Raw genomic sequence first — 23,482 nt, 5'->3', positions numbered from 1 at the left:
AGTTTCAGTCAGTGCTGCGAAAGATGACGGAGAAGTCTTTAAAAGAGGGCATAGCTGAAATGTAAACACAGAAAAGGAAAGCTCCATCCTTCAGTCTATAGGCCTCTGCCATGCAAATATTTTCATTTTTCTTTTATGTATTCTTCTGAGGCAGACCAAAGATGGAACCTTAAAATTGTGCTGTTATCTGTTCTGGTCCCAAGTTTTGTCCATCCCTGCATCTCATGTGCTCTTTCCACACAATGCCGCGTCTTTGTGCAATATTTCTCTGATCTCCACCCGGAAAAAAGACATATCTATTTAATTTATTTGACTTTATTTATTTTTGCCGGATGCTTGAAATTCCACTGCATGTTTTGTTTTCTTTGCTGGGACGGAAATCCTGAATCGTGATAACATCCTTTGTCCTTCAGATTGCATGGTTGCTGTAGCTGATGTAGGTTTGCTTTGTTGAAAACGCTGAAAGAGACGAAATGAGAAGGAAGAGTCAGAGTTTAATACAGTTGAGGTAAAGTTTGTAACCTAAGAAAGGGAGCTGATTTGGGCATGAAGCTCTTTTTGTTTAGCGCTCTTCCTGTAGTAACAAGAGTAAGAAACTGCTACACAGGGCTGAAAAAATGTGTTTAGTTCCTGATTGGTTATGATATTACGATCCTATTAAAAATTCCCTAGTTCTCAGGTCATGTTATTCCCCTCAGCATGTGCCAAATGTAACTATTACCTTTAGCTACCACCACCATTTTTTTCCCTCACAGCTATAGCTATCAGGAGTTAACTTTCCAGCTGTCTCCCCGGACCATGTTAGCTGATTCTCTGAGTGGGAGCAGATAAATCCTGACATATCGCCACTAGATCTCAGCATTGGGGGGAGCTGGCCCAGACGGGAATTTTTCAATTTCATCAAGCCATATATCCACACTGGCGATGACAATGACAAATGGCACTCATTCAAATAGCCATACACTGTATAGCCCCCTGTAAACGGTAACCCCATCAGGATAATTTGCTGCTGGCTATCAATTCAGCGTCTCTGCCTTCTCGACACTTATTTTAACAAAAGGCCCTTTTAACCATCCACACAAACATGAAGCAAGAATGGAATTAATGCTGCTCTGTTTGGATGCATGTAGTTTTTGTGACAGGCCTCACACCATTGTGCTATTGTTACTGCAGAGCATTGTGATAAGTTTTACATTGATTTCTGGTTTTCTGCTAACAGTAAATATATGTCAGCTATTTTATTCTCCTATGAAAGGAAACAGCTGTCAATACCTGTGGTTTTGACCACAGACTGATAAAAACCTTTTCCAGCTTAAGGCAAGAAGAGTGTTTTGAATGCCACTTGAGTAATTTCTGCTGACTCAATTGCTGAGGTCATTATTTACCTCACTAATATAAATCCACAGTGCATCACAGGAGTGCCAAGCATTGAGATTAGGAGGCATACACAGTGATTCAGCTGCTTTATAAAAGATAGTCACACCTTTCTTGTTTTTTTAATAATGTGTGCAAATGCTAGGCTTTGATTAGTGATTCAATAATTTATCTATTGATTATTATTTCAGTTTATATATAGCATGTCAGTAAATAGTAATGAATGCAGATAGATTTTCCAGTCCGATGGCTTCATTTTACAGGATAGAGCAAGTAAATATTTGCATTATAATGAATTATAAGCAATGGTTGCATGACAAAAATCAACAGTTTAAGTCAGAGATAAACTGAAAATTATTAGAAACCCAGTTCCACACAAGAACTGGAACGCTATATAAAATATAAATAAAGCAGGATTCAAACAGATAGAAATAGAAAACACAAAGTTTACACTGAGACATTTTAATATTTGATGAATTAGCTCATTTTCCAATTAGTTGGCAGTAACATGTCTCAAAGTTTGAACAGGGATAACAAAATGTTAGAAAAGTGGTATTGCACTACAAAAACTACTGGAGGGATATTTTGCGATTGATTGGGTTAACTGGCAACAAGACAGTAACATGATTGGCTATAAAAAAGAGCACTTCAGAGAGATAGCCTTTCTCAGAAGTAAGGATGGGTAGACATTTATCAGTCTGCAAAAAGATCTACAAATGGTAAAACATTTTTCAGAATAATTAGTTTGTTATTCATTATTATACAGGGTGGGCCATTTATATGGATACACCGTAATAACATGGGAATGGTTGGTGATATTAAAGTCCTGTTTGTGGCACATTAGTATATGTGAGGGGGCAAACTCCTCAAGATGGGTGGTGACCATGGTGGCCATTTAGAAGTCGGCCATCTTGGATACAACTTTTGTTTTTTCAATAGGAAGAGGGCCATGTGACACATCAAACTTATTGGTAATGTCACAAGAAAAACAATGGTGTGCTTGGTTTAAACGTAGCTTTATTCTTTCATGAGTTATTTACAAGTTTCTCTTTGTTCACAGCCATTGACATGTTGAAGAGGTTAACACGTGAGGAGCGGATCGAAATCGTGTTGATATCTGGTTGAACCCAGTAACCGGGTCATTGCAGCAGATTTCAATGCAAGACACCCTACGAGACCACCCATCTCCCATGCTACAGTTAGCAAACTGCTTGCTAAGTTTCGTGAAGCTGGTTCAGTGTTGGATTTGCCAAAATGTGGACGCAAGAAAACTGTCAGTAATGAAGAAACATCAGTGGCTGTCCTAGCTTCATTCAGCAAGAGTCCACAGCGTAGCACTCGCTGCATGTCACTGGAGAGTGGCATTAGTCGAACATCCCTTCGGCGGATATCAGCTACTCACAAATGGCACCCTTACAAACTCCAGCTACACTGCAGCATCTCAGCGAGGATGACCCAGATCGGCAGAATTTGAGCAAAGAATTTGTAGGATGGGCAAAACAAAAATTGGAACAGGACCCTCAGTTCACGCAGAAGATTTTGTTCAGTGATGAGGCAAACTTTGATGTGAATGGTGAAGTTAACAAACAAAACCACCGCTATTGGTCTGACACTAACCCACATTGGATGGATCCCTCCAAGACTGTTGGAACCAAAAAAGTGATGGTTGGGTGTGGTATATGGGGTATAACGATAGTGGGTCCATTCTTCATCAATGGAAACCTCAAGGCCACTGGATATTTGAAATTGCTACACGATGATGTGTTTCCCTCTTTATGCACTGAAGCTGGCACGTTCCCTGAGTTTTTCCAGCAAGATGGTGCACCACCACATTATGGGTGCCAGGTCCGAGCATTCCTAGATGAACAGTTTCCTGGAAAGTGGATTGGTCATCGTGGGCCAGTTGAATGACCCCCAAGGTCTCCCGATCTGACCCCCTTAGACTTTTATCTTTGGGGTCATCTGAAGGCAATTGTCTATGGTGTGAAGATACGAGATGTGCAGCACCTGAAACTACGGATACTGGATGCCTGTGCTGGCATTTCTCCTACAGTGTTGCTATCAGTGTGTGAAGAGTGGGAGAAGAGGGTTGCATTGACAATCCAACACACTGGGCAGCACATTGAACACATTTTATAAGTGGTCAGAAACATGTAAATAACTCATGAAAGAATAAAGTTACGTTGAAACCAAGCACACCATTGTTTTTCTTGTGACATTACCAATAAGTTTGATGTGTCACATGGCCCTCTTCCTATTGAAAAAACAAAAGTTGTATCCAAGATGGCCGACTTCTAAATGGCCACCATGGTCACCACCCATCTTGAGGAGTTTGCCCCCTCACATATACTAATGTGCCACAAACAGGACTTTAATATCACCAACCATTCCCATGTTATTACGGTGTATCCATATAAATGGCCCACCCTGTAGAATAATGGCTTTCAGAATAAAGACTTTGACTAACTCAACACCTATAATACATTTTAAATAATATCACAAAATGATTTTGAGAATCTGAATAAAGGGACAAAGGTCAGGTCTATGAACACAATTTGCTGTGCCATCTACAAATGAAGGTTAAAATTCTACAGTATGATGATTAGAAGAAACCATATGTGAAAATGATCCAGAAAAAACATTGTCTTCTCTGGGCCACAGCTCATTTGGACTGAGGCAAAATGGAAAACTGTTCTATGATAAGATGAATAAAAAATATATAATAAAGAATTTCAAAAATGTAAAAACACGGACATAGACAAGAATGGAACAACATTCCTCTCCCAGAAGTGCAGCAACTGGTGTTCTTCAGTTCCCTCATATTTACAGACTGTTTTTAACAGAAGGGAATGCCACACAGTGGTAAACACAGCTCTGTCCTAACCTTTTTTGAGACTTGCATGCTTCTAACTGGGCTGCACAGTTTGCATTAGCAGTTATTGACTCCGTGTTGGTTTCATACTGCAATTTTGTAACAACATGATCAATACAATTTTTCCCAAAACACATTTAAAAGTGAAACAATCAAATTGTATCAAATTTTAAGATGTGGTAAAGTCGTCTTCATCTTTTTAGAGAAGGCCTAAAATTTAGGCGATTGGACTTGAAGACTTTTTTAAGGACGTGTGTTACCCTCGTTTACTTGTTATTTTAGGAATAGTTTGACATTTTGGAAAACATTCACTTTAATAAAAAAAAGAAGAAGATTGATGCCAGTAATAAAATCATACCTCAATGTTTTACAGGCGTTTTAGTTCCATTGCTGGACTCCAGAATATGCTTTCTAATCCATTCCTTTGTGACTTCATTCTCACACACATAATTGTGATTCCTGTAATGCTTCTTGAAAAACAATTTCCACAGCCTCACCACCAAATGAATAACAGTGTCACATTTACTAGATTCAATGAAGTGTTAAATAACATGCTATACATTTGTTAATAAGGTTTTGTTTTTTTTTCCACACTGCATCCTATCATTGCATCAATTTGTTTTACAGACACGGAAGGACAAAACATTCCTGAACTTAAGCCAGCAGGTTTCTAGTCAAAGCTTTCCTCATTTGCATTTTTGCTCTTACACTGTGTTTCGAGGCTTTCGCACAGCTCGGTCTTGGCTTCTCCGTTGGGTCTGAGTCCAGCCTTGGGGTTGAACTTGTTGGACATGGTGGCAGCAGTAACCACAGCCTTGAGGGTCCGTGTGCGCTTAGGCACATTCTGCTCAGGGTGGAAAAGAACCACATAGACCTTGGGCATGTAGAGCAACCCGAGGGACACTGAAGCACTCAGGCTCACAGAGATCGTCAGCGTGGTTGTTTGGATGTACATCTGCAAGAGGCAAAAACCAAACATGAATGATACAAACAGTTTAACAGTGTTTTGCATTACCGATTTTTCTGTGTGGGCAGTGGCATGTATAGTACAAGAGACATCTGCTGTGCATCATTATAATTAGAGTATTCAATGACCCATGTGTTGGTCAAGGAGTTTTTAAATGAGTATCTACTTTGTCCAGTAGAAGCTGCAAAGCTATCTAATGAAAATGATGTGTTAAACTTGTTTTAAATCAGCATCCTATCTGCTTTTATGGTGTATGTGTGCTGAGCCAGCCAGGGCCACAGTGTTTACTTAATTTTCTGCCATTCTAGTTTTAATATGACTATCACGTCCACCCTGAACACAGATTGGATCTTTTTCTGACTCATAATAAGCAGGCCCATAAAAAAAGAAACAAGCTCATGAAAATTTTACACATGGTCAAATCCTCCAAATTATGGGGGAGGGCAACAGAGTACCATCCTCATTCATTCCATTTAATTGTTTGCAGAACTGCAGCAAATTAATGAGTCATCTTTAAAGATGCAATAAGGTAGAAGAAAAGCTTATGCAATTTCTAAACATCATACTGTTGTGACTGATTGAGGAATGAGTTTACATTTGGCTAATACTGGGATACACACACACTCTATCTATCTATGATTGATAGATAGATAGATAGATAGATAGATAGATAGATAGATAGATAGATAGATAGATAGATAGATAGATAGATAGATAGATAGATAGATAGATAGATAGATAGATAGATAGATAGATAGATAAAGGTATATAGAGCGAGATATAGACAAAATATATAAAATTGAAAGTTCAGTTCACTAAAAAGGAGGAGTTTTGTTTGGATATAAATTAAATTGTGCTTGCTGTAATTTTCTACACCTCTGTAACACACAACAAGAATCTAATTATGATCATTTACCTGGTGTAACTACATAAATGTATGAATACTGTCAATAATAATAATAATAATAATAATAATGAGAGATTTTGTTGTTCCTTCAAATCCACCAAAATTGTTCCTAATGCATCAAAATTGATGGTGAGGCTTAAAATAATGTAATGGGTTATAACCTGCTGTGGGTGTAAGATTTAATATATTTACTCGGAGGATGACAGGTGCGAGTAGTAACAACAACAACAAGAAAGACTGAAACGAGAGCAGGTTTTTCATTCTTTGGTTACCATAATCACTGATTTACAAAGATAATTAAACCACAGTCGACTACAGTATTCAAATGAACACACATTTCCAACAAATCAGAATCTGTTATTTCTTGCAGGAACGATATTCGAATCAGACGATAAATCCTCTCATGCATAGATTTTTACTCACTAGTATTTTATATGTTGGTACTTTAAGAGTCAATCTTTCAAGTCAAGTTTTTCCTCATCAGGTCTCTGCTATTTTCTGATTCAACAAAAGTAACAGCTTCTCATACGTGACCTCTATTTTAATATGTTGTGTGTTTTTATTATTTTGACTCTCCACAGTGCTTTCCCTATATACTCAGCCAACCCTCTTTCCATGTGAGACTGCTGGCTGAAGAGAAGAAGGAAGAATGGAGTCAGTATTATAGAGAGACAGCTGCAGCGCTCCCCTCCCAGCTGTGGGGAGTATTAACCAGTGAACTGCTCAGGGCTTGGTTCACTGCTGCCTCAGGGACGGACTGTTGAACCCAAGCTGTTCATCACATAAACAGAACATAAAAGTGTTCTGCTGCTTTTCACCCAGGAATAATATCATCTTAAAATCCATCCTCTCGGTCACTGATTATATACCGGCACAGAATAAATAAGAACAGTAAAATGACTTTAAATCTGAGAACATTTAAAGTCTGTGTCAGAATAACATTTTTTTTAAAAATTGAAAATTATATTCTCAATCATTTCAGTTTTGGTCTGTAAAATTAATGCAACAAGGAACAAAAGACACTTAAATCATCTTTGATGTCCATACTAAAAGAAGTCAATTATCCTATGTCAGAGCTATAAAAACTTGCTTTATTTGTGGCTCAACTAATCAACTTATCAACGCAGTACCAATAATAACTACTATGATTATGTAACTGCACCATATCTCACTGTAAATTAGGTCACGTTGAAGAACAAATATTGTTATTATCATTTAATCTAATGTAACCTTAGGTAAGGTTATTTTAAATTTTGAATATTATGTCAGCAGTGATATAAATCAGGACAATCAGTAAGCTGTCACATTGTAGAGGCTAAGAATAGAATATAAGTGGATTTAATGCCAAATAGTACAGTGTGCAAGAATAATAGTTTCATTTATATTTTACATTTAATGGTGGTGATAATATACATTGGCCACTTAATTAGGTACAACTGTTCAGCTGCTCGTTAACACAAATATCTAATTAGCCAAACAGCAGCAACTCAAGGCAAGGTATGTAGAGATGATCAAGATGACCTACTTAAGTTTAAATGGAGTAATGTTTGTATTTTTGTAGGGTCTCTACAATAATACTGCTGTTGTGAATTGGTGCTATATAAATAAAATTGAACAGAATGAGGAAGAAAGGTGATTTGAAGGACAGCTAGTCAGCTAAGAACAGGGAACTGAGGCTACAGTTTCTAAAATTAGACAATACACGATTGCAGAAATGTTCCCTGGTTTTAAGAGTCTTGACTTCTACAGCAAAACATTCAGGTGGTAGCGTCAGAATTTGACATAAACATGGCTCCATTCTGTCTTATTACAACAGCTCAGTCTGGTGGTTGTGCAATGGCATGGGGGATATTTTCTTGTCATGCTTTGGGCTTCTTAGTACCAAGTTAGCAATACATCACAGCTCTGCCCGAGTATTTTTGCTGACCATGTCTATCCCTTTATGACCAAAGTGTACCCATCTTGTGATAGTTGCTTCCAGCAGCAAAACAAACCATGTCATAAAGCTGAAATCATCTCAAATTGGTTTCTTGAACATGACAATGAGTTCTCTGTACTCCAGAGGCCTCCATGGTCACCAATCAATCTCAGAGCACCTTTGGTATGTGGTGGAACAGCAGAGTTACAGCATGGATGTGCAGCTAACAAATCTTCAGTAACTGAGTATCTTTTCAATATGGACCAAAATCCAAGAGGAATGTTTCCAGCACCTTGGTACATCTGTGGCAAGAATAACTGAGGCACTTGAAGACAAAAGCGGTCCAACCCAGGACTAGCATGTGTACCTAATGAAGTGACTAGTTAGTGCATGAACTGTTTTCTTTTTTAAAATAAACAATTATTTGATAATTTTTTTTGTAACAGCATTATAGACAAAGTGATAGATTTTATAGTAACTGGTACCTTCTTATAGATGAACAATGGAAAAACAAATCAGCACATTTTATAAACTAATCTCAGTCCTGCCTGTTTGTTGGTCTATGTTATAATAATATGTATATAATGTAATATGTTAGATGAAAGGAAATTATTGCCTTGACCTTACTTGAAATCAATATATTATTGTTTGGTATTTCATCAGATAACATGTGCCCTCTCTATTGCCTCATTGATGTTAGCTTACAAATGGAGTCCTTTTTTCAATGTCAGAGCACGTCCAATATTCAGTCCATTAATTTGTTTCCTCCTGATTGAAATGCACCTGAGCATTCAATGACTGGAGCAACTTGGAAGAGAAATGAAGAGAGATACCATATATCTCACACACATATCATCACACTGCCATTAGCGTAGCTTGCCTTAGGCAAAACATAACATAGAAGAAGTACTCATAGTCGCATTAATGACTGAACTAGATGGAAAGAAATCATGGAGCTATCAGTACCTGGAGGATCAGTGATGGGAAGAGTCCTGGAAATATTTACTCAAGTAAAAATGTACTTGTGTACAACAGTACTCCAATAAAACGTAGGTGAAATAATGGCATTATTAGTAAACATGGCTGTATTACACAAAAGAGGAAGCTGAAGAGCAAGGGTCACCTCCAGAATTTTTTTAATAGGTGTGGTCATATGGGGGCCAGTAAAAATATTGGCTGGGGAAATTGTGGGGGACATACAAAGTAACACAATGGGTGTCACTGGGGGCCCAGCAAATTGTTGTGGTAAAGAAAAGTAAAGAAAATTTCTTATATGGTGATAATAAGTCCAGTGAGCCACACCCAGCCTAAAGCAAGTAAATGTAGAGATAAAGCTCATAAACTGACATTTTAAATCAAAAAAGGAAGCTGCAAAATGTTTACGCACAGTGTAATGCACTCACACAAATACTATATGAAACTGAATACACTGCTTCGTGTAACAGCAGTTAGGCTGCCGTTGTATCTGCTGAATTTGCTCTTTAGTCTCAGATCCTGTCACGGTCCGGGGCAGCGGCCGTGTGGAGAGTGGAAGGAGGACTCAAAGCGCAGCACTCATTCAGGTGTGAGGGTGATTTATTGATAATAACAAACATAAAGAGGAGATGGCAAAACAGAACTACGGATGAACTAAACTGGGTGAAACTACACAAAGGAGTGGCAAACCTGAACACGAAGGGAGAACAGCAGGGAGAGCACGCAGAGGATTTCACAGGGTAGATGCAGAGTATGCAGGGTAACACAGAGGATGAACACAGGTAGGAACACAGACGACGCGACGAGGAGCAGAGGAAATCACACGCTATAAATACACAAAGAGACACTGGGAAATCACACACAGATGGGGGAAACAGCTGGACCTGATTAACCTGACGAGACAGGGGAACACTAACACCAGGGACCAACAGAGGGAGCACAAACCCAGAACCCAGTGTCTAAAATCCCAAACACAAACCATCCCAAAACAGCCATGAATAATAATGAAAGTAATAACAATAAGTACATAAACATAAAGTCACTGAGTCATGGTCGCAGGACCATGACAGTACCCCCCCCTCAAGGGCTGGCCCCCGACAGCCACAGAAACACACCACCAGATCCGGGCGGGCGGCAGGGGGCCCAGGACGGAGGGACCGGACCACGACCATGGACGGAGGCCCCAGAGTCCCAAAACAAAGATGAACACAAAACCCACAGGGGAGCAGAGTCCAAAGCACAGTTCAGGAGGCCGTCCACGAAGAAGGCAGCGGCGGCGCGTAAAGAGTTCAGGAGGCCGGCCGTGCGGAAGGCAACGGCGGCGCGTAAAGAGTTCAGGAGGCCGGCCGTGCGGAAGGCAACGGCGGCGCGTAAAGAGTTCAGGAGGCCGGCCGTGCGGAAGGCAACGGCGGCCAGTCAGGCGACGGCGCTCGGCCAGTAGCCTAGCCAGCGGTCCAGAAAACGGCCGTTTAGCTCCAGACCCAAACGAGGCTGGGCCAGGCGAGGCTGAGGGCACGGAGGCTGGACCAGGCGAGGATGCAGACATGGAGGCTGGACCAGACGATGGAGACACGGAGGCTGGACCAGACGATGCTGATGATGCTGATGCTGGACCAGACGATGCTGATGATGCTGGACCAGACGATGCTGATGATGCTGATGATGGACCAGACGAAGATGAAGCTGAAGCTGGACCAGACGAAGATGAAGCCGGACCAGACGAAGATGAAGATGAAGCCGGACCAGACGAAGATGAAACCGGGCCAGGCGAAGATGAAACCGGGCCAGGCGTGGATGAAAACGGGCCAGGCGTGGATGAAGCCGGGCCAGGCGTGGATGAAGCCGGGCCAGGCGTGGATGAAAACGGGCCAGGCGTGGATGAAGCCGGGCCAGGCGAGGATGAAACCGGGCCAGGCGATGAAGAAGCTGCAGCTGAAGCTGGGCCAGGCGAAGCTGACGCTGTAGCTGAAGCTGGGCCAGGTGAGGATGAAGCTGGACCAGAATCAGGCGAGGATGAAGCCGGGCCAGGCGTGGATGAAGCCGGGCCAGGCGTGGATGAAGCTGTAGCTGAAGCTGGGCTAGGCGAAGCAGACGCTGAAGCTGAAGCTGGGCCAGGTGAGGATGAAGCTGGACCAGAACCAGGCGAGGCTGAAGCTTCAGGCTGAGGCGTGGCAGTAGCAGGTGGTAGCGCTGCAGGTGATGATACTGCAGGAGGCGGCGCTGCAGCCACAGGTGGAGAAGCAGCCACAGGTGGAGAAGCAGCCACAGGTGGCCGGACGGGATCCTCGGGCCCCCCAGCAGGCGAAGCAGGAGGCTGGACGGGCTCCTCGGGCCCCCCAGCAGGCGAAACAGGAGGCTGGACGGGCTCCTCGGGCCCCCCAGCAGGCGAAGCAGGAGGCTGGACGGGCTCCTCGGGCCCCCCAGCAGGCGAAGCGGGAGACTGGACGGGCTCCTCGGGCCCCCCAGCGAAAACAGCCGCAGAACCAGTGGGCACCGGGGCCCCCGGCACACATGAAACAAAGCCAGTAGGCACGTGGGCCTCTGGCACACATGAAACAAAACCAGCAGGCACGTGGGCCTCTGGCACACATGAAACAAAACCAGTAGGCACGTGGGCCTCTGGCACATGTGAAACAAAACCAGTAGGCACGTGGGCCTCTGGCACACATACGGAGGGCTGCAGCTGCGCAGAGCACTGACCCTGCTCAGGCAGTGACAGCCCGGTGCAGTTCACAGCTGGCATCTTGGCCACCAGGGGTCCAGAGTAAGCTGAGGGCAGCAACCCCGCCTCTGGGGAAGCCCCGGAGTGAGTAACAGTCACTAATGTTGCCAGCTGTTGAGGAACAGGTCCGTAATGTAACAGTTTGTCTCCCTGCTCAGAAACGGCGGTGGAAAAACAGTGTGAAAATTGTGGCTTAAGGGAGGCTAATGGTTGAGCTACAGACTGGGAAGCTTGTGGCTGGACACAGAACTGAGCCGGAGAATGGTGATAGAGTCCTGGCTCAGAAGGAGCGGCAGAGAAACAGTCTCTCGGTTTCACAGAGGGTCTGTACACGCCCACTTGCGAAGGGTCCGTTACCACGAAGGTGGGTAAGCGATCCGAACAGTCTCCCATCCCGCTCTGGATAGCCCCAGAAAACAGAGTCTCGGAATCTGGGGAAGCCAGAACATGTCGCTCGCTCACCGCCTCGGACTGCTCGGAAGTAAAAGCAGACGGGGGGTGAAGACCGAGGTCCAGAAGGAGGAACTCCCGCTCCCACGAACAAAGCGAGCCCAGAAGCCATGGGAGACCGGTCACCAGACGCTGTAGCCGCCTCTCTACAGCGCGCTGGGACGTGCCACCCGGGCTTTCCAGCCACAGGTCGATCAGCTCCTGTGTGGCATCGATGAGATTTTCCCGTAGTTCCCTGGATGGATTAAGCGCTGCTGGGTCCATGTTGTGGTCGCGTCGTACTGTCACGGTCCGGGGCAGCGGCCGTGTGGAGAGTGGAAGGAGGACTCAAAGCGCAGCACTCATTCAGGTGTGAGGGTGATTTATTGATAATAACAAACATAAAGAGGAGATGGCAAAACAGAACTACGGATGAACTAAACTGGGTGAAACTACACAAAGGAGTGGCAAACCTGAACACGAAGGGAGAACAGCAGGGAGAGCACGCAGAGGATTTCACAGGGTAGATGCAGAGTACGCAGGGTAACACAGAGGATGAACACAGGTAGGAACACAGACGACGCGACGAGGAGCAGAGGAAATCACACGCTATAAATACACAAAGAGACACTGGGAAATCACACACAGATGGGGGAAACAGCTGGACCTGATTAACCTGACGAGACAGGGGAACACTAACACCAGGGACCAACAGAGGGAGCACAAACCCAGAACCCAGTGTCTAAAATCCCAAACACAAACCATCCCAAAACAGCCATGAATAATAATGAAAGTAATAACAATAAGTACATAAACATAAAGTCACTGAGTCATGGTCGCAGGACCATGACAGATCCTCTGTTCCTCTAAAAAAAAAGAAGAAAAAAAATCATAACAGAAATGATAAGGTCATATTTAAATGTGGATTTCCTATTTACTCCTACACAGCTCAACTTCTGTCAAGCCAGAGAACAAGCAAATGCAGCATTAACTGAGCAACAATGGTAATGCATCCTAAATAAGCAAACGTAGCAAGCCAAAGTTTGTTAGATCGCCAGGCTAACACAAACTTAAAACATTAACAATCTGCTATACCCGTGACCTTTGAACTGAAGTCGTTACAGTTAATTAACATACAATACTTTTGCAGAAGAGGTAGTATGTAGAGTTTTTGTAAGAGAGGGCCTCTACATGGTTGTGAAAACACTGCATAATGAAGCTGTGTTGCCTTGGGCGTGAAGATGTATTAGACCATTAGATTTTTGTTTTTTTGTTGGTAACTCTGCAATTGATTTTCACATAAAAAATACACATGAAGATAACCAATAACGATAATCTACTTTCTTACAGTAATCATAGGAATTGTATTTCATTATTTTCATTCCAGCAGAAGTGATAAAGCAATTCCACACCCTGGCCTACGGTGAGTAGAGCAAAACTGAGTAAAAACATCTGTGATAACTCATAACATTAATTTGACAGCTAATAAACATGAACAGACTGCATTTTCAATTCAACCCAAGAGAGTCTCTGAGGCAGGATGCAAACAATCAAATTTATTTAAACTTGCATAATTCCCTCACTATATTAAGGTACTTTTTTTTTTCTCAGCATGCTATGGAAGTACTGAGCAGAGGAGTTTGCTGCATAAGAATTCACTATAATTGCACTCTAATTAAGCCAATAAACAAATAGAACCCTTAGGGGACACAATAATATAGCTTCATGGCAGATTGTCATTTATAAAGATCACAATTCTTTGGCCTTGATTAGCTTCACGGCCTATCCACCCATTATCAAAGCACCCAGAGGTCAACAGAGGGCTGCAGTGCTTTAGGCCTAATGAAAGCAACAACTGCTCTCTGAAGTCCAAGATGTTGCTTAGCTTCCTCTGCTTCGTAGCATCAATCTTCATTATTTATTACAGAGCCTCAGGGGCATTACTGTGAATAACGCTGTTTATCTTACGACTGAGAAAAGACAAAGGGAGAAATGGGAAGGAACATGGAATGGGTGGTAACAGGTAGCAGGTATGAACACAGATTACACTGTGTAACACAAAAAAATAACAAAAAACCCCACTCCTGACTCTGGTCTGGTTGAACTGAAACTCCCACTTCTTTGTCTGACTACCACTTTAACAGCAGTTTTTTTGTTTTTTTGTCCTAACGGTGCCAATAGTGAGATGGAGACTTCATACAGAAATAAACAACCCCACTCAGTTAATCAGACGATTCATGCACTGTAATGGCAGGACCTCTTTGTGTGGGCTGATTGAATTTAAGCTGAGCCCATTGTGCTGTAGCCTCATTCCCATGCATGCTATTGTCTGCTGCCCCTCCTCCTGCCTATATCTTTGAGACAGCCGCTGATTTAGACAGTTTCTCCAGGTAAGTAGGTGTCACATCTATTCCTGAAGGTAGCATAAACACTCCATAGATAGACCAGATGTCCTCGTCTAAATGATAGAGAAAGCTTCCTATGGCATTCGTTGCATGTGTCTTGGCACCAGATGACAAATAAATGACGGTGCTTGTAATGCTGAGGCAGAGGCCTGCTGTAAACGGGTGATGAGTGCGTACACAGCTAGATAAGGTAAATCGAGACCCAAAAGAAGTGGAGCATTTAATTGCTCTGAAAGACTCGTCAATGTGGGCTGTGAAGATTTGTGCAGCCTGACATTTACAGTACAATGATTATGAGGTGTGTTTGCTTTGACATGTTAATTCCTTAAATAAGATCATTGTTTATATAACATCTCAGCAAATCAGTCACAGGCTTTATTTTTAAAAAATAAAACAACAAGAAGAAAATCTGGCACAGCAAAACTAGCTAACTTTCCTGCTCAACCAACAAGTTTTCCAAAATGTAATGTGTGTTCAACAGGTGAGAAATTTTATTTGTCCACACTTCCTAAAATTGTTCTGAATCTGCTTAATGATCTAACTTCCTATATTTATTCCTGTTATCCTTTTCTTCATTTCTAAATATATATATATATATTGTTAAAATGATGAGTGGTCATATTATACATGACCAAATTCATAACCAATGAGGAGTCTTTCTGCTGCTGGTTCTGTGCAGTATGATGCCAATGAGAGCGTGTATCCTTAGGACAGTCATCTCAGGTACACAGCTGCTGTTCAGATCTTCTATTTATGAGGAGCAGTAAATAAGAGCAAAGTTGGCTGTAAGTGAGAGTAAGAAAAAGGCTCAAGCTGCTTGCTTTAGGCAATGGAGAAACTGTGTGCACCAACATTCCATGTAGATAAAGATTATTTTGAACCATCAAACTACCCTAACAGAGTAAAAATATGGAGTTAGAAATGGGCATAACAAGTTTCCTTTAAGGTCTTATTGGCTTTGAGCACATTCATCAGAAACAGTGACATGTAAATGGCAACTATGTCACTGTTTTCATGGTAACAGAAGAGCACCATTGGGGGCATATCCTGTCCGTTTCTCTGCGCTTCAGCTTTTCAGTTTAACTCAAGCCACCTGTAAAGGCTCTGACCACTCTGCAGTGGTAGAGTGCTGTTACAGATCATCTAGAGTTGAGGTAATGGTGGATATTTGTTTGCCCCGATGAGGCAAATTGCACTAAGACTTGGAAGATAGTCAACAATCTTATGATGGCTAGAAGTGCAATCAAGCCCATGACCATCCCTACATTTGGAATTTTAGAGTATTTAGGGTGTCAATTTAAATAGAATAGAGGACCAACACTGCAAGTGTACAAGAACAAGATGATTATTCTTTTTTCTTTTCTTTTTGCTGAGTTTTGTGCACAAAAATATTCCCGAGATTTTCAAGCAGTCTTCATTCAGACTGTGTGCTGTGTACAAACTGTGGAGTGGTTTTCTAGGAGAGTACATGGCAACAGAATCGAAAAAAAACATTCTCAAGGACAGAACTTTAATTGGGGGGGGAAAAAACCCTTTACTCCAAGTCAGTGTAAAGTAGGAGGTCATTGAACAAAATACTCTCCATCATGGACTATCCATCCTAACTCTCTGCAGTACACACTACAAAGACAGAAGAAGGCATTTTCCAACATGCTCATTTAGGCCCTATGTCACAGAAAATCATCAGCTCTGACAATTTTGCTGCTATTGCAGTGATATTACTGTTCTGACTGACTGTTACTGACTATTTTGAAAAAAATCATCATGGTTCTGATATTATTATTGTTGTTGTTGTTGTTGTTGTTGTTGTTATTATTAATAGCCTTAAATTTAGCTAGAAGTCCTGTATACAGCAAATTTGAACAAGAGAATTTCAACTACATGCATATCTGTATTCAGCATGTTTGGGACTCACACCGAATGCGATAGACGCGACCAAAAAGCGCCAGACGCCCCTAGCTGGTCACGTGCACATTCGCACCTCGACGCACGACCAACGCGAATTGGCTGCACTTCAAAACATGCAATTTTCACGCACATGAAGCGGAAATGTGGAAGGAAATAGTGCCAGATGGCAGCTGTCGATCTAGCCTTTGAAGAGAGAGTCTCTCTTCTCTATTTACTGTGGAGAGCAGAACAGCGGCATAAAGGACATCCTCGCTGTACCTGGGTCCATCAGGTCCTCTAGAAACGTGAGCAGTTTGGTGAGTTTCACCACTTGCTCCAGGAGCTGCGTCTGCATGACGGACGCTTTCAGCGGTACCACCATCTTTCCCTCGCCCAGTTTGAGGAGCTGCTGTTGAGCGTCAGTCCAAGCATCGCCCACCTAAACACCTGTCCGTCTGCCTGCGGTTAGTAAAAGTGTTTAAAACGGCAGTCCTTTATCGATACCTGTGCTAATATAAGCTCATTTGAAGTCCCAGTGACTTCCCCACAACGGCTCTTTTAAGAGCCACCCACAAACCTCTAAAGAGCGTTCCTGCCTTTTCTTCTTTAAAAATTTCCTTAATAAATTACTTTGCATGTATACCTGATGCTCTGGTCGCGTCTATCGCGTTCAGTGTGAACGCACCGTAAAAATAATTTAGGGTGTCATTTGTCTTCAAGGTATTGGTATATCTCTGGCTACATCCACACTAATCAATCAATCAATCAAGGCTTTATTCGCTACGTGCAGGTTGCCCTGCAGTGAAATAGGACCCCCCCCCCCGACCTTACACACACAACACTGACATCACATGGGGATAAAGGTCGGAGATCGGTAGCATTACAGAAAAAAAAACACAGAAATATTCACTACAATGGGAAAGTACAAGAGGAAAAAAAGAGACCTCTACTCATGCTGGGCTCCTGGGAGGACAGCATGAGAGCAGGAAACAAAAAAACTCCTCTGCACAAAAAAAGCACATAAATGTCCACAGCACAACATTATGGAACACGTGACAAGCCACAGGGTCGGGTGGGTGGTGAGGAGTAATCCGAAGCAAACACAGCAGCCATCCTAATAGGTTTTCGTTTGAAAACGCATCATTTTCTCTCCGTTTTGACCTTCCGTCCACACTGAGATGGCGCTTTCCCTCACGGAAAACGCAGTGTTTTGAAACACTCTCGAAAACACATACATTTGAAAACGGTGCTTTTGCGTTGCATTGTGGACAGCAAAAACTGAGACTTTTTGAAAACGATGACACATTTTAGTCATGTGATGCAATTCCAGTGACCAGTTAAATTAAGATAGCAGAGGGCATTATACAGCGGTTGCTTTGTTTGCTCTCAAATTTTCTGTACGTTTTTGTCCATGACAGGTTAAACCACAATAAATAGCGATAGCATACACGTGGTGTGTGTGTAGTTGTCTGTCTCTTAAAACGCCAGTGATTTTCCTACAGTTTGAAATGTCATGCAATCTTGTGAATTTCATGAGTCCAGCAACTAACCACTCTTACTAGATTGTATCATGTCATCTCAACAAGAACAAATTAAGTTGTTGAATTTCATACAGATCCTACATGATTTAATTACGTTCAACCTAGAAACATGAAATTATTTTTGTTCAAATTACAAGTTAGACTTTTGTAAATGTAACAACCAGTCGAGACTGAAGAAGTCACTTCGATGAGTGACGAAACGTTTCTCCCACAAAACGCTACGTCCAGATGAATAGAATCAACTTTTGGAGCTACACGCAAGATGCTTACATAAATCCAAGAGATGCCCAATCCCTTTCCCCCCCCCCACTGTGTAAATGCTTCAGATAGCTTTTCTTCAAATTCTTAATTCTCACTGACTTTTGCAACTTCGTACTCTTTTGGTACTCGTAGCAACAACTCCACCTCATCGTTAGTCCGTTTAAAAAACTTGGTGCTTTTCCTCAACATTTTGCCACGACGTTTCAAAGGGCCGGAAAGTAAATAAACAACAGACAGAAATGAGGCAGATCGAATCGTCTTGCGTTTCACGCATGTGCAGTATTGGAACATAAGCGGTTTTGGCCGTTTCAGTGTGGACTGACAACTCTGTGAAAACGACTGAAAACGATAGTGTGGACACGAGGCGTTTCCAGACGAAAACGCCTTTTCAAATCTATCCAGGCTAGTGAGGATGTAGCCTTCGTTACAAGAAACCAATGTTTCCATGTTCTGTGGACATTCATCTGCTTTGACCTCTGCCTTCTTAAGACTTTTATGTATTTTTCTACAGCAATATCTTAATACGGGCTCTTGCTCTCAAGGGACAAAACTCATTCTGATTCATTAAGTTACATCCGATCTTTGTTCCCATTATTTCTAAATGCTTGGTAAAAAAAACAAAAAAAGAAACCAAAAAAACATTTGCAGTAGCAGTATGCTGTGTGGTCTGACAAAGCTACAAACCATATTGGAGAGTAACTTAAATTAAGTTTTTCAGACTCAACACTCAACAGCCCTTTTGGGTTATATATTAAATATGATTATTCTCTCTCAAATGAGGAAAGAAAAAAATGTAGGACATTTCCCTGAAGCTAAACTTCCATTTTGTGTTCCATTTTGTGCTTTACCTTAACATAGCTCAGGGCCAAAGTAAAAGTTTTCTAAATGATAAAAGTAAAACTGTCCTCCAGCCATAGTGTGTACAGTTTTCCACAGGAAATAATAATTAATAAGTGACTCATGTAATTTAGATCAAGAAAAGTGTTTTATATTAAGACTGGGTGAGAAAAGTTTTCAGGGTTTGTAAATTAAATTCATCTGAGGTAAGGAACAAAAAGTAGGACTTCACATACCCTTCAAAGATTTTTTTTTTCACTTCTATTTTACTATTCAAAGCCAGGCTAGCTAATGGATTACCTCATCCTCTAAAAACGCTGTTCAATCTCTCTGTGATTGTATAATTCTCTTTCATCTTCAGAGAGAGGAGATGGAATGATTAAACAAAGAACTCGCTGATCTCCGCGGCTGGTGTTGACATGCGACTTCAGATGTGCAACACTCACATTAAAAAATAATGTGGGCTTTGCACTTGGACCAATTCTTCTTTACTATGTATGCTACGTGTATGATAATGAAAAATGTATAGTGACGACAGCTGATGGTTGTTTTTCCCCTCTGACTATATTGAGGAAATGTAACATTAATCAAGCAATATGTGTGAAACTCAACTGGTCTCTCAGTTTTCAGCATCTAAATGCTGTTGTCTGCACTTTTTCTGTTCATGCTAGTTAACATTTGGGGTAAGAGAAAGCCTGTAGCTTGGACTTCATAGTATTAATGCAACATGCAGCATATGAAAATAAGTCATTGTACTGCCAATCACATAATGCATAAATATAATACAATTGGCTACAGTCATATGCAGATTTTCTGCAATGCCGCAAACTACAGAAATTGGGAGGGGGCGGGGTGTGCTCTGAACCACAATACACACTTTTCTTCCCACCAAGCTAACTATCACAGCCAGTTTCCAGGCCAGCATTTTGATGTATTGTTTTGTTTAATCCCAAATGGAAGAAGGTAAGGATTAATTTGTTGCATCTGTCAGACCCATGCTGGCACTGCTGATAGTGTCCGTGCCAGTTTTAGGGCTTTTTTGTTTTTTTGTCTCACCACTGCCCTCTCTTGTAGCCATCAAGCCCCTTTTGTTACACTGCCAAAACACCTCTTTCAACTGCATCAACACATTGCTATTGTGTCATTGTTGTACCCCTTTGGCTTTGTCCCCAGACTTTCTCCTCTGAATGTGAGGTCCAAGCCCAACCTTCATTTCCATGTCCCATTTGGATCCCTCTTGACCTCAGTGCTCCTGCTGAACACAGTCCAGGTCTATGGTTCAAGAGGTCGGGCACATTGATTTGACATGGGAATAAGAGTGTGAGCTTGTGTTTATGTAAACAGCTCATGGTTCCCTAATGCACTGTGGCATACAGCTGTCACATATATGTGAGTCACAGGCTTGTGAGTTGCCTTCAGAGTTATTACAGAAACATTTACATTACTTTATGTGTACACGTTGCAGATTCTGTATTCACAAGCATCCTCTTTTTAAGTTCTTGGTTTTTATAATTACTGGTACTTCACAAAATGTTTAAAAATTACAGAACAGCAGTAAGGAAAACTGAGTAGAACCATAATTTAGCCTTTTCATTATATTAAGTATATAATTAGATACATATTTAACATTCAAACAGCACTTTAATTCAGCAGACTTGGTGGATCTAATTATAAATGCTTAATACTGCAGGAAGGCTTAACCCAATGGTCACCCCACCGCCCACAAGAGGTTGAATAACTGGATAGAGCAGTAGAGAAAATCTTTTCTATAATCTTTGTTTCATGTCTTTCTTGATAATTGCGATATTCTAATAAACCAAGATAAAGACAATTGTTAAAGGAAACTAGGGAAACCAGGTAATACTGGTTGAAGTCAGTCTGTAAACCCGCTATGGGTTTGTTATGATAAGACTACTTCTGCTTTACATGGTCACCAGCGTACAATTATTTGTGAGGTTATTTTTGTCTTCTAAGTAAATGTCAAGAAATATGAATGCCAAAAGCCACGCTAATAGGTGTTAAAGATAGTTTTGTGTAGCTGCATGTCTAAGCATTTCTTAAAAGAAACTGACAGGCAAAAAATACAAATTGCACTCCAGTATTAGTTGTAAGCTTACCTTTTCTGTTGATTGTGATGTGCCAAAGAAGATTGGGATGAATGCTAGCCAAATAATGCAGGTGGTGTACATAGTAAAACCAATTGGTTTGGCCTCATTGAAGGTCTCCGGCACCCCTCTGGTTTTAATGGCATACACTGTGCAAGTGACCATGAGCAGCATACTATAGCCAAGCAGGCAGATGAGGGACAGGTCAGAGATGTCACACTTGAGCACACCACGAGCCATCGCTGGGTTAGAGGTTCTCTGGTCCTCATAGTCAATAATAGCTTTGGAGGGATCCACAACAAACCAGATGCACACCCCGACCAGCTGCACCGAGGCTAGGGTGAACGTGATGACTAGCTGTGAGGCTGGAGAAATGAACTTTGGCGCGCTCACAGACATACTACCCTGCTCGAAGATGCGGTAAATACGATTGGTTTTGGTAAGCAGAGCAGCATAACTAATGCTCATCCCCAGACCCAAGAAGATCCGACGAAGGGAGCAGATTACGACATCAGGGGCAGAGATCATCAGGAACGTTGTGGCATAGCAGAGAAAAATGCCAGTTAGCAGGACATAGCTTAGCTCCCGGCCTGATGCTTTCACAATTGGAGTGTCATTGTAGCGAACGAATGTGACCACCACAAACAAAGTGGCCATGATGCCAATGACTGCAACAAACACAGGGATGACTGCCCACGGAGAGCTCCACTCCAGCTTAACAATGGGGATTGGAACGCAGCCTGTGTGATTCTCATTGGGCCTCAAATCAAAGTGACACATCTTACACGTGTAGGTGTCTGCCTGGTATTGATAGCCATCGCAGCGTTCGCAGTGCCAACAGCAAGGGATGCCCTTCACAATCTTCTTGCGCTCACCAGGGCGACAGGCCTGGCTGCAGATTGAGGAAGGGATCTGACGGACACCACCGGGCCACTGCATTGAACGAACCTATGAGGGAGGCAGAGGAATGTGGAAAGGGATGAATGGACAGATAGAGAGAGAGAAGAAACATCTGAGAAAAGATTTTTAGTGTACAAAGCTCACTGAATTGCATACAGCTGAGATAGGTACAAAAGGGTGCTTTATTGATCCAAAATGGTCATCAGAAGCTCTGGAAGCCAAGGAGAATTCGTGTTTTTGGTTCTTTGTATTTATTTGGGTGAGAAGTTGAAAAAAGGCAAACTATTCAAGTATTCCTCATACATTCAGCAAAATCTTTCAGTGGTAAGTCAACTTTTCTGAAGGGCAAGTCTGAGAGGAAAAGAGAAACGCAATGTTTGTCCTGCAGTGAACTAATGGCACAATTCCTGTATTATTTTTTTTTTTGGCTTTGGCAATTTTTTGTGTTAAAAATTAATCAAAGTAGAAAGAGATGTCTCATTTCAAAATATTATTCCCCTTTGTGGATTTTACAGTTTCCTAAGCATACTTTGGAGGATAAATTAAATTCATCATTTGAAACAAGGTCTACTCCCTTTAATGTTATCGGTTTTATTTAATTGTGCCAGTTCATTCAAAGGCAGTAAATTTGTCTTTAAATGTGTATTTAATTGAGAACTCAAATAACACTAATTAAATACTGCTGGCACATTTTACAGTAGGTGCCTACAAATACCTTACCTTTCTTTTTTTCTTTCAGCACATGTTGTTGAAAGAGGTGAAGAAGACAAAGCTCCCCTCAGCCGGCCTCATGTGTTCAATTGAACTCATTTGCCTGCCCAAGGCCCCCTCTTCATTTTGTGAAAACATAATTTGTTTGAGTCCTTTATGTAATTTACTGTTATAATACTGTTACTTCATCACACTGCCTGCCCACAGTATTGTTTTTGGAAGTCAGTGATGCCGTCTGCTGTCTGATATTAAATATGTCTGTCCGTAAGCTCCCGTGGCTTTCTTTTCATCACAGTCCATTCTGTTAATCATTTAAAGTGCCCCCTGGATATTTACACCTTTGAAGATAGAACTGAGCACTGTGAAATGGTTTAGAGGGGTTAGAGATCTAACATGCAGCTGCAGAGCTGAAGTAACCTTTCAGAGGATTTTCATTGCAAACACTGACACAAACATAAGTTGTAGGGGACACAGAATAGAAAATGCCAGTGCTCACATTCAGATGGAGTTGATCCGCCCAGTGACCAATAATTTTGTACTCGGCTGTTCGGTTTCTGATCTGGTATTGGTAGATCTCATAGCGTCCAGGGGCATCTCCGTTTTCATTGAAGAGCACTGGGTTGCCAGCTATGCCTGAGTGAGAGAACAAAAATATTTATCATCATTATCTG

The 23,482-nt window shown here is 41.8% G+C and overlaps 1 protein-coding gene across 1 annotated transcript in view; it reads right to left on the bottom strand.

The window, feature by feature from the left end:
* Nucleotides 1-202: 202 nt before the first annotated feature.
* LOC146632685 (metabotropic glutamate receptor 4-like) overlaps nucleotides 203-23,482 on the bottom strand; it is a 222,497-nt gene continuing 199,217 nt past the window's right edge. The window contains exons 8-12 of the mRNA XM_085353439.1: nucleotides 23,308-23,444; nucleotides 21,213-22,148; nucleotides 4,955-5,201; nucleotides 2,713-2,715; nucleotides 203-459 (exon numbers count right to left, since the gene is read on the bottom strand). Of these exons, the coding sequence (XP_085209565.1) occupies nucleotides 410-459; nucleotides 2,713-2,715; nucleotides 4,955-5,201; nucleotides 21,213-22,148; nucleotides 23,308-23,444 (1,373 nt within the window). The 3' untranslated portion in view covers nucleotides 203-409. The remainder of the gene's footprint in view (nucleotides 460-2,712; nucleotides 2,716-4,954; nucleotides 5,202-21,212; nucleotides 22,149-23,307; nucleotides 23,445-23,482) is intronic.

This window comes from Diplotaxodon limnothrissa, linkage group LG5 (assembly GCF_057381915.1).
Source record: "Diplotaxodon limnothrissa isolate DT_005_m linkage group LG5, D_limnothrissa_male_GT1.1, whole genome shotgun sequence".
In the NCBI taxonomy this organism is placed as follows: Eukaryota; Metazoa; Chordata; class Actinopteri; order Cichliformes; family Cichlidae; genus Diplotaxodon; species Diplotaxodon limnothrissa.
This window is presented reverse-complemented; position numbering and strand designations above follow the sequence as displayed.